Source organism: Prenolepis imparis, unplaced genomic scaffold (assembly GCF_030444845.1).
Source record: "Prenolepis imparis isolate NDT839.2.m4 unplaced genomic scaffold, iyPreImpa1.0 SCAF_4, whole genome shotgun sequence".
Lineage (NCBI taxonomy): Eukaryota > Metazoa > Arthropoda > Insecta > Hymenoptera > Formicidae > Prenolepis > Prenolepis imparis.
The window spans coordinates 6,428,974-6,449,357 of record NW_028141162.1 but is presented as its reverse complement, the minus strand read 5'-3'; the positions used below and the strand labels follow the sequence as shown (position 1 = coordinate 6,449,357).

The 20,384-nt window shown below is 33.6% G+C and overlaps 1 protein-coding gene and 1 long non-coding RNA gene across 4 annotated transcripts in view; one reads left to right on the top strand and one right to left on the bottom strand.

Annotated features, from left to right (window-relative positions):
• The window catches only part of LOC145935450 (uncharacterized), a 30,140-nt gene that overhangs the window by 5,500 nt on the left and 4,256 nt on the right, over positions 1 to 20,384 (top strand). The window lies entirely within an intron of this gene.
• Ilp-2 (insulin-like peptide 2) lies at positions 523 to 19,646 on the bottom strand. 3 transcript variants are annotated; one of them, XM_083036818.1, is made up of 4 exons: positions 19,614 to 19,646; positions 7,799 to 8,018; positions 5,796 to 5,855; positions 523 to 5,535 (listed from the first exon to the last, which is right to left on the bottom strand). In XM_083036818.1, exons 2-4 carry the CDS (start codon positions 8,016 to 8,018, stop codon positions 5,348 to 5,350), a joined length of 468 nt encoding a protein of 155 aa, XP_082892944.1. In that variant the 5' UTR covers positions 19,614 to 19,646; the 3' UTR covers positions 523 to 5,347. The 3 variants fall into 3 exon arrangements, with proteins under 3 accessions (XP_082892944.1, XP_082892942.1, XP_082892943.1); XM_083036816.1 differs by lacking the exon at positions 19,614 to 19,646 and adding an exon at positions 13,439 to 14,570; XM_083036817.1 differs by lacking the exons at positions 5,796 to 5,855; positions 19,614 to 19,646 and adding an exon at positions 13,439 to 14,581.

Below are 20,384 nucleotides of genomic sequence, written 5' to 3'. Positions count from 1 at the left end.
AAAGAAGTTGATGTTTCTTTAATATCTATGATTATGATATTGAGTGATTGATTAGTATAGTATTAAATATGATTAGACAAATAGACACGTGTATCATTTTCATGGTGTCACGCAATAAGTCATAACTAATATTTTACACAATTTATCTATCATAATATTGTCTTGTTCTTTAACCTTCTAACTACTAAATTAGCTCATTCCATCTTCGGCCGATAAGCGCGAAAGAGACAATTATTTATAGATCTATTTATCTTTTATTAATCATTCATTATTTGAAGAAATCCTTATCAAGTTATCGCATAAAGAGAAAAAATCTTATGAATAATTAGCAATAGTTACAGATTTTTTTTTCTCAAAAAATTTCTAATACTTACATTAGAGTAATATAACAATTAATAGCAGAGCGAGAGACATTTGCATACGTATTCCAAAGATAAATTGAAAGATTAATGTTTGCGAATAGGATGTAAAGTCCTCGTGAAAGTATACATTATATCAGTCGACATGAAGGTTGCGTTAGACGTGTATGCGATCAATATACGCACCATTAGTAACATTAAGCAAGTAACCGTGTGAATCAGCTGTCAGAAGAAATTAATAGTGATATTATTAATAGGACGTGCACACATTCCGGCGTGTAAAAGTATAACGCCAACTAGAATTGAGATCAATGAGATTAATCGTCTTTGTCCTGTCGAATGTTACGAAAATAGAACGAGGTGTGGGTGTGATCGAGGTGAAAAGAGAACAATCATTCTTGGGAACGATTTTCATTGTTCATCGTTAAATTGAAGTACATTTCAAATATACAAATCACATCGCCTGTGTCCTACGAATATATATAGTATATATCGCCGCTCCTCTCGCCGGAGCGCCTGAGTTGTCTCTCGTTCGCAGTCGCAGCAAAAAGCACCACCGCGTCTCCGCACCGAAGGATCGAGCGTGTCAGGATCGAGACACAACGACGAGAATTGTAATAAATAGTCTATCGATATACAATATGGATATAAGAAACGGATATTTGTTTACGCTCCGGATAGATTTTACGTAAATTTTATTTTATTTTGCATCAATCGCACACTGTTCAAATATCCCTTTCTATATACCTTATTTCTATACCTACACTCTTGGTAAAGCTATCCATCTGTTTGCTTTTTTTTTTAGTACATTGTATGTCTCTTGTGATCGGTTCGATAGAAGTGTGATTACTTTGCTGTACGTTATTGTTGTAGACTTTATCCCTTACTGTTTGTATCTGATTTCATCGTGTGTCTCGACCCTCACTCGTTTCCACGTTTATATTACAATCATCGCGCAAGGGAGATTGTGGAAATAAAACGGGAAAATACAGGAAGGGAGGGAAACAGTGCGAAAAAGTAGCACGCGAGAAGCGTGGTCGAAATGTACTCAAGCAAGCTCGTAGCAGCAACGTTAGCGATCTAGATCACATCTCATCATGACGATGACAAGGGATGACGAGAGAATGAGAAATGATAAATATAATCATAATGGCGCTAACGCGGCAAATGGGACATAATAATCTCGAGATGATGATCATGATAAACGCACTGTAAAAAAAAATGTGTTAACTTGACTAAACCGTTCAACTAAATAATATTTTGTTAACTGAACATATAAAAATATTTAAATTAAATATAACATATTAAATCTAACAAAACTTTTGACAAAACGTATTTGACTTAAATACTAATATATGTTCAATTAACAAAACAGTAATTTAGTTGAACGGTTTAGTCAAGTTAACAAATTTTTTTTTACAGTGCGTGATTACGATGACTCTCGTCTAATCAATAACTTATGACCTTGGCGGTTATCATCATTTTGTCGCATTATTCACTGAGAGATCCAACGGCGAGTAGGCGAGAAGCGCGCATGGGGATATTATAGCTATAAAGAAAATTCGACTTTGTAAATTCGAAAGAGAGATATCAAATAATCAATTTTAATCGAGATTTAAAAAAAAATTAAAAAGTCTAAATTATATATAAAAGTCAACATTTTTTGACCATTCTTTTTTATATCTTTAAAATCGGAATTATTTATAAAACATTAATTAAAATTTATTAGCGCTTTTTGTAATGTATAAAAATTGAATAAAAAATATACTCTTTCAAATTTGCATTTGTTACTGAACTTTCTTCGCAAATCGCTACGATGGGTTGTGTCAACTTACTTGAGACTTAGCGATTCGCTGTTTACAGATCTACCTATGATACAGACAGATTTCATTAATTAATCGCGCAGGAGAAGCGTTTAAAATAATTCTTCGGTAATAAAGTATAACAGTATATAATTTGAAATGGAATGTGCTCTTATGCTAGATGCGTGACGAGATTAATGACATGCGATTTAAAGATCACTCAATACGTTACAAAAGTCAACGCTGTCGGTAGAAACAAATCGATATCATTAAAACTTCTCGGACAAATGATCGGCGAGTGTAGTTTTCCACGACATTTGATTCATGGCGGATCTCGTTTATGCCAGTTTCTTTTCCTTCACAACAATACGCTATATTCGTTAATTACACGGTAATTATTTTTTCTCATTCGTCACTTTTTTCTATCGCGCGATTCAACCTAAATCGATCATCAAATAATCATACTCATATTTTTTTCGTAATTTCGGCTTATTACATTGTTTTACTGGTACATATTGTCTTATTAAGATTATTTTTTTACTGCACGTTTGTCTTATTAGAAACATAAATATCTTTCGAGATAGGACAACGGCTCATGATATTTTCGATGCAGCAAAGTTTTATTTATACGATCGTCAGACGTATGTAAGAAAATATGTTTTTCTAGAAACATCTCTTATGCTTCGAACAATAAAAGCGAACATCTTCATCGTATATCATTGGTATCATAGTATCATATGCAGTGCAATAATTTTGCAACCGCTATCTGGCAATTTAATTAAATTAAAGGATTTAGTGCAAGAAATAAAATTTTTTTACTTCACATTTGGTTTTCTTTTAAATATAATTTTGTATTTAGAATAAGTTTTTATATATAAGTTTATTTGTATTTAGAAAAAATCCTTTAATCGATTGCTCGATATATCAGATACTGTTAGATTTCTTTTAATCGTGCTCGGCTCATGATATCGAGTTAGAGAGCCGAGAACACTTATATTTGGATCGAAGTGTCAACCGATCTTGCCCACATATTTCGCTACAAGCGATACATCGATGTGCATAATGTGAACTTCCTGATCGTTTTTATCCGATCTTGGCCCTTCCCTCAGAATAGGATATATAATTATTGAGAATACATGTTTTATGAATAAAAATAATATCACTATATGCTGTTTAATTCTGGAGTGCTTCTTGAAATTTGTCACAGCCTCTGGCAGATTAAAAATAACACAAGCTACAGAGTAGAGTAGTAAACACGACATCTCCATGATGATGATCCTTTCCGCGTCGCGTCGCGTTTCGCGTCATTTAACAAATCTCGAATTTGATATTTAAAAAGAGAAAGGAAAAAGTTATTTTTAAGTATATAAGGGTTACAAGAAACTAACGGCTATCGAGCTATTTTTTCTGCGCTTCGTCGCCAGAAATCGCCATGCGAGTTGAGACTGTATCTCCCGATAATCACGGCAAATCTTTCAACACTTGTTAGATCACGAGCAGGACATTCGCCAACGGTATACGTGTACGCAAAGTCATCGTAATTCAATGCTACCCGACAAAAAAAAAACACAAGCCAAAAATACAGGCTAATATTCAAGTCCAAGATCGATTCCCTCGGACAAGGCAAACATAAAGTCGCGTGACATCGCCAACATGCGCGTTTTCCATTTTTCACATATGTCGCACGATGATCACCATCATGTATAATTATATGAGATCACACGCTAGATCTATACGTGATGCCTAGAGATCGCGATTGGTTTCTCTCTCTTTTTCAACGTTAATTCTTTTTCCGATTTAACTTTCGCAGACTGATCCGCAAAATATAAACGTTGATGCTGCGTCTCTCGAACCGTAAAAAAAGATGATAAATGTCGCATGTGATTATAAGCTGTATAAATATTTAATTTGACTGCAATTTGGTTCTCTTTTCGAAAAATCGTTAATCTTTCCATTTATACATCCTCAATTGTACGATATCATATAGCTTGTCTGTAAAGCCCGTGATCAAGAACTCTTGATCACTGCTCACATTTATATCAAAAGGATTATATTTACAAAAACAAAATAAAATTTGATATAATGTTTGGTTTAATTTATTATATTAAATTATCAACAATTTTTGGGTAAAATAATTTTGATTAAAGTGTTGTTTTGTACTCATAATGTAGCATAATGTAACATAATGTAACACACTATCAGAAATTTCGAGAACTTTACTTTAATAATTTTATAACTATAAACAAGGGGCAAAGTAAACGAAGAAAATAAGCAAAAATTTGAATAAATATCGAGACTTGAAAACTGAAGGAAAACTAAATATATATTATATAATATATTTTAATACGAGTTTAGAATAATCGACCCAACTAGCTTGAAAATAATTTCTTAATATTCACAACGTTTCGACCATGTGGTTGTGGTCCTTTTACGAAGGAATATACTGAAATTTTACATATACGATCCCCTCTGTCCCCCCTAAAGAAATGTAGGCGAGAAAAAATATAGATCCGAAAGTCGCTGAATCGGGAATCGAACCCGAGACCTTTCGTAAAAGGACCACAACCACATGGTCGAAACGTTGTGAATATTAAGAAATTATTTTCAAGCTAGTTGGGTCGATTATTCTAAACTCGTATTATTTATTTACTAGCGATTTGAATAATTAATCAATAATATATTTTGTTTTTAAATTATCTACATATATAATAAACCACATTACCATAGAATTATTGTATATAAAAAGTATTCACAAAACAAAGTTATTATAATTTTAAACAAATGTCATTAATTTTAAAAAAGATTTCTGGTGATTTTATATCTTATTTTTAAAGACTATATTTCTTTCGAGTTTTGTCTTTTTTTTACTGTCCCTTCGACTTTCAAAAATCATGAACAAAAGAATACAATCCAGCACGCGATCGTGTATTAAGAAAATCTAGTTTCTCCGCAAAAAATTACATAAATGTATACATAATTATCACGAGTCAGTCTCCAGCATGAGCAATGATGCAACGACTGGTGAACTTTTCAAACGTGTATTGCACATATGTGATGTGTGTATATGTGTCTGTCTGTCTGTGTGTAAGTATATGGATATATGCACGTATGTCTGGAATTATTCGGTTGCATGGTGATCGAACGGTAAAGCGAAGGTCAAAGGATTACCGGTTTCCGGACGCGCGCTTAGGGACCGCAATAGCTGGACAGTTCGTTTATCGTGCACGCGTTGATGCAGCATTCCTCGTGGATGCCTCGCGATTGTCTTCGATAACGTCTGCCAGCGAATGGTCCGTCCAGCATCCCTCGTGCTCTTGCTCGAGGTAGGAACGGGGGGGACTCGTAAGCGAACGGGTAATCGGCCATCTCCATTTCTGAAAGGAAAGCACGAACTTTTGTAGCAATACTTAATTATATTTAATAATATAAAAAGCTCGTGTATCATTCTAAACATGCTCTACATATGTACAGTAGATATGTACTCTAGATATGTACATCGATTTAATTTATCAATTTTTGCGTGCATTATTTTTATTTATTCAGTGTACGTTATGCTTCTTATTTTTTCGTCATTTAGAGAAAGTTTTGAGATTTTTGAGAAAGCTCTCTTGATACACCATCTTCAAGATCGTACCTTGAGTGCGTACGTAGTCAAAGTTGGTTCCCCTGCGGCCGGTATTCGCTTCTTCTCGGGCTGTGAAAGGAATCAAAATAGAATATTTTTGAAATATATTTTTAAAATCTCAAAACTTTCTTAGCGATAATAAAAAAAATAAGAAAGCACACATGATAATTAATTATAATGTATATAAAAAGTAAGATAACATTTTTAATGTTTCAGATAAATTATAAACATAATGTCAGCAAAAATCAATCAATTTTAATATAAATAATTAAGAATCTAACTCGACAGCAATGCTAATCCTATTTATATCATATTTAATGGCAATTATACTAATTTTAATTGACAAATTTCGTATATTTAAAAAAAAAGTGAATCTTTATTTACATATCACACGTGGCATATTATTCGACGCAAATGATAAAAATTTGCTTTCTATGATTGCCGATATATCGTACAAATATATCTTTCAATGTCAGATTATATGAATCTATTTGATTAAACTCAGCGATAAGTCATTTTATGTATCCGAAAAAAAGTTTAATTTTTGATGTAAACTTCTCGCGTTTGTTTTCGCTATAATCACTGAAAAATGTAATGCCTTCGATTATTATTAACATATTTAAGAGTTTGATGATTATAGAGAGTGTCTCTGTCGGCTTAGATAATCCCACTTGGCAATACGTAATATGAGCTTACATGCATTATTCATTGGCGACAAAGTGGCGATTACTTGGTTAATTGTAAGCACAGATTGATCGTGTGCCTAATCGCCTTTCGTAAAATATCATGCTCGAGAAGCTATTAAGAAATTGACGGAGGCAAAAATTCTCTCATAATCAGAGGCAAAAGTTCTCTCATAATTGGAAGCAATCCATAGTCTGTAACGTTCACTTTAAGTATGAAGTTGTATTTAAAGTGAACATTTTAAATTACTGACTGACCTCATTCTCATATATTGAGCCGTTCAATTATAAGCTCAGAACATATTAAGCATTATTTTTTTCTTTCAAACGGGATTCTAGATTCATATGATTAATATTATTATTATTATTATTAGTATCATTATAATATTAAATAAATAGAAATAATGATATAATTATTAAATAATCTTAAATGATAAAAATATTTAATTTTTTCTTTAAATATCTTACGATATCCAATCATGTATTTGATAATTTGGCATTTGACAGCGCGATTATTTCGGTAGTTCAATTACGAAATAGTCGTCATATCGTCGCAGGTGGTGTTAATAAAAAAAGAAGGAATGCGAACAGCATTAATATTAATGACTGAATCGTTGCATTACAAAGGCAAATTTTGTAAGAGAGAGACGCCTTCGCACGCGCACGTGAAAAGGATCTCTTCCTGAATATTATCTGTGAACTTCCTATTATTAACTTTCTAAATATTATCGTCATGATTGCATGCGCGCAAAATTGTTGCATAAATTAGAATAAATAGATAAATTAGAAAAGTGTGATCAACTTTTGTAAATACTTTCATTTATATAATGGTCAAAATGGAATCGTAGTCATGAATATTTCATATCTCTTAAAAAACGATTATCTCTTTTTTTATGATTTTTAATTAGAGAATAAATGCATCAGTATATTGTGTTAATAAAAATATTTTAAAAAATAATATTTTAAACATATTTATAATTTATGAATATATCAATTAAAACAACATACTTGAAATTTATATTTTCCTATTCTGTTGAAACACGCATATGATTGAACATTAATGAGAAATACATGAAATAATCCATAAATAATCGCCGATTAAACTGTCACTTTCAGCTATAATTATGAGTATTAAAATCTGATAAAGAAAAATTTGTACATTAAGAAGCAAATACATTACTTAACATTGTTACAGAAATAGACACAATTTTAGTCTTCGCTCATTAATGATCCATTACCAGTATATCTATTTCATCTGTCACTTATAATATCGATATCAGAACTAGCGGGAAAAAAATGTTGTCCTTATCGATTAGCGTTTATGCTCACCTTGACCACTCTTTTTAAACATGGAATTGTACACGCCATCACAGATTATCTGTAGAGCATTGGATAGCTTCTTGCCGCAATATTTCTGCGGCACGTTTCTGGTGGGTCGCATCGGATTAAATTGGGGATAGCCGTCCGCTTGTGCATTTCCTGATTCCGTCGCAAGAAACGCGACTGCGATTATCAGGGTCACAAGCACGTTCAATCGATTCGCGGACATCTGAAAGCAATACCATCCTCATTACGTCAAAGCACGAGACTGGATCTCGTCATTTTCATTTGCCATTTTAATTCTATCAATTATCTTCAAATAAAAAAATCAAACTCTAAATTATGGTAGCTTAAAAAAACGAAAGGAAGGAATATATTGTATTTATATCAGGAAAATACAAGCATTTTATATCGGAGATAATTTTAAAAAGGAAACACGCACACACAAAGAATATAAAACATACGTGAACATGTGTTAAATAGAAGTGGGCGGAAATTGTAGACAGCGATCATTTATCGGTGTTGTCACGCAGCTTTCGACTAAACGAATAAAAATCTAGTTATCTGGAACGCGCGCGGACCCCGAACGAACTGTTTACTAACATTAGATATACACTAGCGTATATCTATAATGTTTAGACTCTTTATTCGACATATCAGCGCAGAGATATTTATTCGGATATATTTTTCTAACTTTTCGTTTAATTGACATGGTATCGTTTAAACGTAAAAATGGACGTCGCGCATCGTTTAAGAGACCTCAGTTTTCCCTCTGTTTACGTATCGGGTTCAATTGAATACGGGTATAGTCGGGTATATGTCGCGGCATTCCAGTGATCGCGTAGGGTGTGCCTCTATTTTTAGATATCTCTCACTTAAATATAAATCTCGCGACATAAGAAAGAGAGAGAGAGACCGCGTATTTTCGTTCGCGCGTGTCATGCAATCGTCGCGACGAGAATCGTCTCCGACAGAACAAGAGAAAGAGAAAGTACTTCTTTCTGTATGCTTTGTTCATAATAGCGACCTTTGTTCACACGTTAGCGCCAGCATAATTATGCTACTCCGCAATCAAATGGAGAGTGATATGCGAAGGTCCTCCTGTTATTTTAGGGTATCGCACGTGCCATGTTCATTTCGCGTCTCTTTAGATAATTTCGGAGACATCCAATACGTTTTATCAAAGTAGCGTTTGATTATATTCGTAACTATACTGTTTCGAACAAACAGATAATTACATGCATCTTCTACATTTTAACGAGATCGACATTTTAACAAAAGTTTTCCAAAGTGCATCTGTACATGCATCTGTATGCGTATACGTATATATACGATTCATAGTAATAATTGATTCTAGTAATTAAAAATAATATTCTAGTCTTGTTGAGATAGGATTAACGATATTTGTGCAATTTATCAAGTTGTAACCACCCAATAATGACACCGTGTGTGATTGGATTACAACAATGTTGACTTGTTTTGTAGGCTACATCACACTTGATTAATCGCGTTATCAACGAAAATGGAAATCAGGTCAGTGATTTTGATACGAAAATATAGTGTAATACATTTAGCTACGAATAATTGACATATATTATATACAATGTATCAAATTTTTTAAACGACGTATTATTGAGGTATTTAAAAAATAAATAATTTAAGATAAATTTGGAAAAAAATTGATGTATTGTCGGGGGGTTATTTATACGAAGAAATATATATATATATATATATATATATACATATATATATATTATTTCTGTTGAATTTAAAAATAAAAACTCATTTTAACAAAAGTATCGAGAAAGATCAATAATTGAGCTTTAAAGTTCTATTTAAAGTTCTATTAAAATGCCTTTTAAATTAATAAACAAATAATTCTTTATAATATAGATATGCTTTCAAAGCTTATTTTGTATAAATCAAAATTTCCCATAACTTATAACTAAATAGCGACAACTATATCAGTATAATATATTTTCACTAAACGTGCTTTTGATACTATATATTTGTACATCGGTATTCTTTTTAATCTTGATGGTCTAAGCTTTAATTTATAGAAATTTTCATCAAAAATATAATGCGCTTTATTTTCACGTTTCAAGGTTAATGAAATTTATTCACGATCGATTCGCAAACGCCATATCATTAGGTGTGCCAGAGTCATTGCCGCAGTAGACACATTGACTTGCCTTTCAAAACAAGTAACGCGAATATAGGGCAGACCATTTCTATTTCCGGCGCATCGTGGCGATAGAAATTAGCGTTCAACATCAAACAATAACTGAAAGAAACGATGCATGTTGATGTCGAATTATCTAACATTATTTATCTTTTCCTCACGATTAGTAGCGCTGAAAACACGCGTATATTTACAAGAAGCATTATTGCGCCGATAGGTCGATCAAACTATTTTATTATATTCACGATTTATTAGAAAGCTCTTATATGCCAAAAATAGATTTCAAACTGGAGCAATATTCTGCTTTTAAAATTAATGGATCAATTTCGATCTTATTTGTAATATCTATTTTAAAAGATTATAAAGATTTTTACTCTACGTAAAATCTATTCTAAGTATCCAAAACAAATTATCTGTAATTTTTCTTTGCTGGTCCGAAAGAAACTGCGCGATTGTCCATGGTTCTCTTTCGTCTGAAAAAGATCACATGTCTCTCAACCAGCAAAATATAGAACCCGGACGAGGTAAATAACTGTGTTTATGTTTTGCGAACGCGGGTAATGAGACTCGTGGTATCTCACCGCGAAAATGATAAGCGCGATCGCATGCCGTTGACACGCCGTGGGCGCAAAACAAATAAAAATTCATCATCGGCCTCATTTATCGGCGGAAATCAGTCCATATGCGATATATGACATCCCTTCATTCAAAGTATCCCATAATCAATCAATGCGGTTTCTGAGAAAAAGACTAGCCTATTATTATATAATTCAAAAATAATTTAAAACTAATTTTTTTTTCATCAAAGTGAATAAAACATGGGAGGGAGGAAACCGGAAGATTGATTTTGTCTTTTGGAATGCATAAATGTAAGATACTATCTTAATGTAGTTTCCGGTGTGCACGCGATTTTTTTTTAATATTACAATTTTACCAATTCAGATTAACTAAGAATTTACCGATTTTTCTTTGAATTTGCATTATTTTGCGCATGAAGTGAGATATCAGACGGTATCGCACCGCTTCAAATTTCCATAAAATGAGATTGAACAACAATTATACGTGTCGATAATAACGTTCATTGGCTTCTCGTCTGGCGCCTCCAATGATTGTAAACAGTACCGAACTACATAGATCCTCCCGGCGTTCTCAAGAAGAGACGCATTTCACGATAGCGAAAAGTCCCGTAAATTGAAAAGAGGACTCGTTCGTCTTGATCGCGCTTTCTCTCCCTTTCCTCCCTCAACCCGGGGCCATCATGCTCTTTTGATCTCTTTTCCTCTCTCTCTCTCTCGTCTACTGTCTCTCGCGAGACTGGCGTATATTTCTATTTTTGTCCTCGTCTTTTCTCTTAGTATTATCTGCGAAGTACCGCCGGCAGACACCACGAGTAATAATGTATAAACACGTGTATATAACACTCGGAAAGATACTAAGCAAGCCGTACTTATACGCACTTATGAGAGAACGCACTTATGGTCGATCGAGTGCGAACAGGCCAGGGGTGATCGACTTTCCCGATTAAAGCGCGATTGCGTATGCAAGGGAACGTTTCCGTTTTTTTTCACGGCTGTATAGACAGGTGTGAGGGAAAATAGCTGAAAAATCTCGCTTTAATTAACTTCGATTGCGCGTGGATTCGCGTCGCTCTGCTATCAAATTGCACGAATTTCTCGATTAATTTTCCGAAAGTCTAATTAAGAATAAATTTATACATCCCATAATATGGCAACAAATGTTGACGTGAATATTCATTATCTTTAATTGGTTTTTTATTTTGCCATGTATTTACAACTCTCTGTATAAATGATATTTTATAAATAAAAATCAACGAGCATAAATTAATCATCGACTGCAATGACTACTGCTGTTCATTTTGGCATTATTCTATACAAGGATTTTATTTAATTCGGATTATTTTATAAATAGAAAATTAGGGGGGAAAAACTACAGTTGTGATACAAGAGATCGATGAAGAATCTATTATTCCGTCGTGTGAATAATTACGATAAGATAAGACGATAAAGTGTGATAAAGACGATAAAGTGTTTTAATTTGGTCTCGTCGAAGTTGCCTATAACATATGTGCGATTACCTGAATGAGAGAATTATATATATCATAATTCACATGTTGCGAAAAATCAATCTAGTAATCTAGTATGATCGAACACAATAACAATTGCAAAGTATTAATAAATATACAAATATTTCGAAAATACGTTTTTGAGAAAAACCAATATTTAATCACATAGTTCGTTTTTGATATTAAAAACAAAGCTAGAAGATTGCCTTAAAGTGAAAGTAGTGTTTCCGTTGCTAAATGATCGTAATTAATTAAACACTGTCCAATTATATAGGCAATCCTGCAATTGAACAGAACATATCGAACAACGAATTTATAACGCATTTATGAGTAACGAAAAAAAAAATGCTCTCGCGTATTTCTCATGCATATCGTAGCACTTGCGAAGAAAGATTATAGAAGATTGCCGATTTAAATATTAAAGTTATAAAGATTAATTTAATTTTAATAACGCGGTATATATATATATATATATATATATATATATACTCGCGTTAATTTCTCCGTAATCAATGCTGCGTAATTCGGACTGACGTATAATTTGAAGACATGAGCTGAACCAACTAGGCTCTTTTAAGAGGCAGATGCACTCTCTAATAATACAATTGCACGGTACATGAGCACCAAGTATGCTGCGCTCATATGCATCAACTTGAGGAGGACTCGCATAGTATTTGAGGCGACCATGCATTACTAGAATTAGAGCCGTTTGTTTTCGAGAATAATTCGAGATTTATATAATTTGTTCTTTCTTTGCAACAATTTAAAATAATTTTGAAAGAATTTTGAAAGATAATACATCGAGAGCTATATTAAGTCAAAATATCTTATCTAGTTTTATTATCAAATGTACGAGCACAAAGTTGACTTGCTTTTAATAAATATCGAGGCGATATCAAATTAAAATAAAATAAAATAAAAATAAAATAATAATTTAAATGTGCGATAAATTTAACTCGAACAGATATTGTAAATTTACGTTAATTTTAATCAAAATAATATAGTTCTATATATATACTTGGATAAGACTCTTTTTAGATACAATATATTTCAACGAAGCATATTGTTTTAACATTACGCCTGTTTTAAAGTCCACAAATGTAAAGTTCATAGATAAGTCAGATATATCGATTTTCTCATAATAATCAAATTTAATTGCGGGCATAAATGTTTTCCGTTTTTTGTTCTAAAAAAAGAACCGGAATAATTAAATACTAGAAGAGAGCACGCGCGCATCGAGCGAATCTATCTTCAGCTCTCACGGGAAAGAGACTATTTTCTTCCTCGGTTATAATTATAATTAGTTTTTACGCAGCAGAGAGAGCACATCTTTCCGATAAGAACGACATTAAAGGCAAAAAGAGAGCGGACAGGAGAGACTTACTGAGTACGATGAGGTAAAACGCGGATCACAAGGCGATTTCTCTATCACACGGGGTAGTATCACAGTCTGGCACTTTTTCTCGGACGACGTCGGACAGTGTCGCGGACGCGGCAGGTGAGATGTAATCACGATGACGATCGCTACGACGATAGCGTGGTTGGTTTCTCTCATGGGGAACCGATCATGAAATACTTCGTAGACGATAACGGGCCACCGTCTCGAGACAATGCTGGCTTCTCGGCAGAATCAACCCTTCCCACTGTCTGGGATGCATTGATGCCCGTCCACGAGCACTTCGCGTGAGTCTTCTTTTCCTCGTCGTTTTTCTTTACTTCCTGTCCCGAAAGTAATAGCGATCGATCGTTCGATGGCAGATGAATCCCGTCCGCGAATTGTCTCGGCCGAAGCGTCTTGTGCGATCTGAATTCTTCGGTTCTCCAGGTCCACAGCTTGATCTTGCGGGCTAGTCAAGCTGATGGTGACACAATGTACATTAGTTAATATTCTTAGCTCGGTGTATTTAGGTTTCGTGGATCACAGCCGTGTACTTTTCTCCTCTCAGGACTTTTCTCTCCTCCTACGAAAGTATCCTCGATGTAGTTGCACGTTCTTTATTTTTAGTGAGATCCTCGAGTATATCTCGTTCGTATATCCTGATTTGAGCTTCCGTTAATGATCTTGTTATGCCTCGAAGGATTGTTACGCCTCTTTACAAGTCTGAGAGAATCGACAGGTGGTGATCGGTTGATGCGGGCACAGACGCTTCTCTCTCCGACGCTTCTCTCCGAGAAGATCGACGAGGCACGTCTCGACCGCTCGGTCGCCGACGAGCGTCTCAGACTCTTCCGACTGGGAACGTGCGGTCACGTTTCTGACAGTGCCAGCCTGATTGACCGCAATTGTCACGAAGACCTGTCCCCGGAGAGAGGTTTGGTTCTCCGTCTCGGTAGAAGGTTGCTGATGAACTAGTATAAGGTGGCTCGTATCATCCCTCTCTTTCTCTCTCTTTCTATCTCTCACTCTCTTTCTTCTCCCGTACTTGCTGTCCTTTAAGTGTACGTGGTCGGGGGATAGCAAGAAAGAAAGTAAACAGATTGGGGAGGGAGAGTGTCGAGTGAGGGAAACAATCGGTCTCAAGGAAAGCGACGTGTCTTTCTGCATTCTGTCGAAGATCGAATGCAAATCATCCCACATCATCGTTTAACTGTTAATTGGGTGACGTGAGTGCTTAAAGATCGGCATATTGTACGTAATCTGCTCGATTAAACTATGTTTAAGATTTAGCTAATACTTTTTTTTCATTGTCAGCTAACAGATTTTTTTTTATTTTTTATTTTTATTTCTTATACACACAAAAATAAGCTAGCAAGAAAGCATATACGATACATGTACTATATTGCAATAGAAAAATCTTCATATATAAGAAAATTTTATATCTTTTTTAAAGAAATAAAGACATCAAGCTAGTTACTATTGTGGTGCTATCATGGAAAAAAAAAAAATCGTAAATTACCTCTTCTCACACACGCGCTTTAATTAAATAAAGACGAATTATTTTTTACTAACGCCATTTATTTTTGTGAGAAGTAGATATATAAAATATTCGCGCGCGCGTAATGTATAAACTTTAATATTGATTATTTATTATATATAATTACATTCATTTTCGCGTTTCGCTAATTTAATAAAAAAATATACGATTCGTCGGATTGCATCGACGCGTCAAAGATACTGCAATCCTGCAATGAAGCATGTCATGAGGTTGCACTTTAGCGAATGATTTAATTCAGTGAATCAATTAATCGATCGAAGTCCAGGTGAGCCGGGAGCGTAAGTCAGAAACGAGACCAATTTGCGCGCTATTTTCGCAACGAAATCGGGAAATTGTGGTCGCAAAAGAATCGACAAAGAAATATAAATAGAAGTGGGAGCCCGACGAAAAAATGTATTTGCGACCAAGGAAAAATTTCTACGTTGGACGATGATTATGATAAGTGAATCCGGTGTGACTGCACTCGTTGATACGAATTAATTTCTCCAGATCACTCTCTCTTTCTTCCTCGCGGTTGGTCGGAAAGAATCCGAGGGGTCGTAGCGTCTACCAACGATCATCTTCAAATTGCATGACCTTTATCGAGAGGGGTCGCGTTCACGAGAGGTGAGGAGACATACGAGATAGAAGCCGCCGGCCGGCCGGTTGGAGTTTCTCGTTGAGAAACTTTTGTCTCGCATTCTTCCAGCCTCCGCAGACGGTCAATTGTCTGGACAGTTGTCTGCGAACACGTGCCATAGCCAGATCGTACGGATGTACTCTCGATGCATTCTCCTTGATTGCCGTACGCAAACCGGGCAAAAAGACGCGTCTTTTTTTACAGGTTTCGTGCAGCATAAAATCTCACGTAAGTTCCACATAACGTAAACGTTCTATTAAGTTACGAGACATTTAATATGTAGACAATAAAAATATCTAGTTGGGATTTAAATACAAAAAAATAACATAGCCTTTACACGACGATTTATATATAACATCAGTAAGGACTCTGATAAATGAGTTTAAAAGCTGTCGAGATTTTTCTCTAAACGCGCGAAATCTTTCGATAGTTTTAGCGACTGTACTTCTTAAGACTTTGCTCTCTGATAATGATCTCGATCTGCAAGTGCTGGCCAGCTGCCCTCTCCTTAAACGATCACAAGTCCTGCAATTGAGTCAACGGACTAACGCTATACGCGGGCAATTGTCTTCGTAAGCGGAAAGTACTGCTGTCCTACTTCCATCGGCTAGCCCTAATGGGACCCATTACTAAGCACGTGATCAGAAATCAGCGATTTTCTGCGCGCGGGAGTAAAAATCTCGCGAGTCTCGAAAATAATAACGCGATCTCTCATAGTCGGCAAACTTATATCTCTCGATAATTCAATAATTTGCTGACATTATATAGTGATAAATTGTAGTGATTCTAATATGTATTTTCAGCCCCACAAAATGTACGAAAATATCATACTTATATGCAATTCAATAATAATAATGAAAAAATATATTTGCAATTAATTAAATTATTTTGGATAAATTTTGTTATTATATTTGAATACATATATAGAGAATTTTCTCTTAGAATTTACCCTGAAAATCATGATAATCGTGGGACAATATGGTATGGAATTTTATGAGAATTTCTCTAATTAATATTTATCACAAAAATAATAATATCTATTACAATAAAATATAAAATATGTTTGATTAATTTTACTATGCACTTTAGTAAAATTAATCAAACATGTTTTATATTTTATTGTAATAGATATTATTATTTTTGTGATAAATATTAATTAGAGAAATTCTCATAAAATTCCATACCATATTGTCCCACGATTATCATGATTTTCAGGGTAAATTCTAAGAGAAAATTCTCTCAAAAATAGAAGTATATTATAATGTCTTTTGAAAATTTGTAATATTTTAAAACAGATTCAAACAATTAACTCTGCTAGTTAATACGTAGCGCATTATGTTGGCGAAATAATTAAGGGAAGTTTAATATATAGACTGAGCACATTTATTAGATCGAGAATGTAAAAAGCTTTTCGCGAGCTGTTTTCTAAGAAATAAACTCGGATGTGTATAAAAACGATTCTATGATAAGGTAATCGTAAGGCATTGCGGTAATACGAAGAATCTTCAGGTATATCGCGGTTTGCGTGACGTTACTCATTCGCTACCCCCGATTTATCCAGTCAAGCCTTTTTCACGACGCAGTGGAGTGCATATCTAACATAACTTAAATTGTTTCATTCACTGTGCACTAATTCTTATACAAAGAGTTGCTATATGAAAATCACATTTCTAGTGACGCACATGATGCATGATTATAAAATATAATATATATTTATTTTAATTTAATTTTACTGTCCATTTTTTTATTTTCTAAATTATTCATTATTAAAAAAATTTATTAAAATTTATTATTATTAACAAGACCTTTATTAATAGTATTTTTTTAAATTATAAGTGATACATTACAATATATGATATATCCATGATATATCCCGAAGAGTATAAGACATTCTCTTTTTCGATTCACTTTCACGATCAGCTGTATGAACCTAAAATAGATTCGTGCATCGTTCTGTTCTGAGATAGATATGTAAATAGGCAGTCTTTATTCGTGACTGTTGTATGCCGCTTTTATTTTGTTGTTATTTTTATCGTTGCATTTGTGCCAAAATCGCGTTATATAAACTTGGGCTTGTAACAATAGACTGTAGAAATTTCCTCGAAATATATGACATTAAGGAAACTTTTACGCATACACTTGATTAATCGCGATTACGACAAAGACTGAAGAAAAAATACCGAGACACCTTGTATGACGCGGTCAACGATCGTGATCGATAAAGGCTAGCGTGGCTTTTACTCGTGACATTAGCATGGTATATAGTTTGTTTTGCTTTGATATTTGTTTGTAAGAAATCGCATGGTGCGATGCACAATATTTATTGCCTGAACGAGCAACTTGCATCATAAATATCGGAAGAAGTTTGCAAGATTTACTACACGCACAAAGACAACGAGAATTTTATCCGTATAAAAAAAAATTATGACACCGGAATATATAAATATTAAATTCATTACGAAATCTCAAATAAAATGCAATTTTATCAATGATGACGTTATTGGCAATTAGTTTGAAATCTTTTGTTCAAAAATAAGATACAAAGACGCAAAGATAAAAACATCTACTTCAAAACCTATGTAACTTAAATCATGGTCTATAGGCCCGTATTTATAGTCATGTTTCTATTGAGAAATTAATTTGAGAAAAGATCACACTTGTCCATATTAATAGTATTAATTCTTTGAATTTGATATTAATTTTAGTATCAACATTATAAGTATTGAGGAAAATTACGTATCGCTCAAGTGTAATTCAGAAATGACTTAAGAGAAAAGATTGACATTTATTAGAATATAATGATAAGACATTTATTTGAAATATAATAATAAGTAATGACATTTATTTAGAATATATAATAATAAATAAAATAAGATTTATTTTTAAAAGAATTAAAACAAATTTTTCTTCTTTTATATATTGCTGATATACTGTATTGTTATAATTTTTTATTAAATGTTCAAAATGATGGATGTTTTGAAACAATAATAAAGTTAAAGTCTGTCCTGATATTTTTAAATAATTGCTTGATGGATATAGATCTACATTTTCAAGATGATAGAACTGAAAGGAAGCAAATCATGACATTCTCAATGTTCACAAACATAAATACGAATAGAAAATAGAAATAGCAGTCCAACAGCAAGATCCGTTAATCGACACAAAATTAAATAAAACGTGTCTCATTTACAATTTTAACTAACAGCTTTTAAATAACAGTTTTAACTAACAATTTTTAAATAACAGTTTTGTAAATAACAACTTTTTCGATATTATTCGATATTATTAAGTAAATCGATCGATTAAAATTTTTATTGTGCAGGCGAAATATACTTGAGATCTTTATTTTAGTATCCTAAAGAGAATAATATCATTTGAGATTTTAAAGTTGGGATAGGAGACGCGTAGAGGGTGACAAAATGACAATTATATTGCGATATCCCTCTCTTGTTGTCCTATATTCTCTTTAAACTGTGTTTTAACATTTTTACTAGTTTTCAATATCCCGGCTTAAAGTTTTTAAATTTACACCGCTGAAAGTTTTCAAATTGATATATATATAATTCTCCATCTTTTAGCTGAATATAGTCTCAGTTGATCTCTTAAAATGCAATTATTGAACCGATCGTATCAAGATTAAATCTATATCTCATCTGACACGTTCTTAAAATAAAATTCGAGTACGATGACTATAAATACGACTCTTAGGCCCGATTGTACCAACGTCAATTTGGTTTTAAGCGAGACTTAAATATATGTTTGTCTTTATTTATTTAGAAAAAAAGATAAAGATAGATAGATATTTAAGTCTCACTTAAAGCTAAAATAATGTTGGTGCAATCGGGCCTATTAATCGCGCATAATTACCTTAACTTACGATTAACAATTAAAGATCGACGCGTTTGCATGCATGTGAGTTTCGCGAAACAAAATGTTATATGTTTTCGTCCCTTTTTGTGCGGGATAAAAGGTACGAAAAGGCGAAAAATCAGCGTGGTACTTACTGTACGCGCGTGCCGGCGATTGTTACTCGATGATGCGGGTGCGTCTTGTGGTAGCCGAAAAGGTGGCTGCCTCCCTTATAAACACTGAGCAGGCCAGTGGTAATACTGAGCAACGGAGACGTGTTCATTAAGCACCGGCTTACCTGTCAACTTCCCTTAATCGCACGGCACGCGGCTAATGCCGCCTGCATACGGAAGGCCGTGCGGTCAACCGTGAACTGCCTCCTACAACCCTTATTTTGCACTCTCGCGCCGGCCGATTTCGGTCCACACGGGATTCCAGAAAGGGTCGCCGTCACTTTCACGATCAAAAATCGCGTGGTGACGTCAAATTAGGCGATATGTTTTTATGTCGCTATTTTATTTATTTTATCTATTAATCGATTCTACCCCCTGAGATAAGACTATCATACATATGATTTTATATTTGATATCTAAATTTATAAATCTGACATTTGATGAAAGATGTCTTGATAAAAATAAGATAGATTTTTTAATTTCTAGGGGAATATATATGTGTGTGTATGATATTTTCTGCATTTAACTAATGTATTCTGCATTTTTTATTTTCTTGCTTTTCTACCTATTTTTAAATACGCCGCGGTTCAAATTTTTCGAATTTTTTATGGATTTTAGCCTATGTGTACAATATATATATAAGTTAAATATTTAATAACTAATTTCTTTATAAAAATATACAACTATTTTATGGTACAATATCAATGATACAGATCGACATCTTTTAGACACTTCTTATTAAAATGTCTCTTA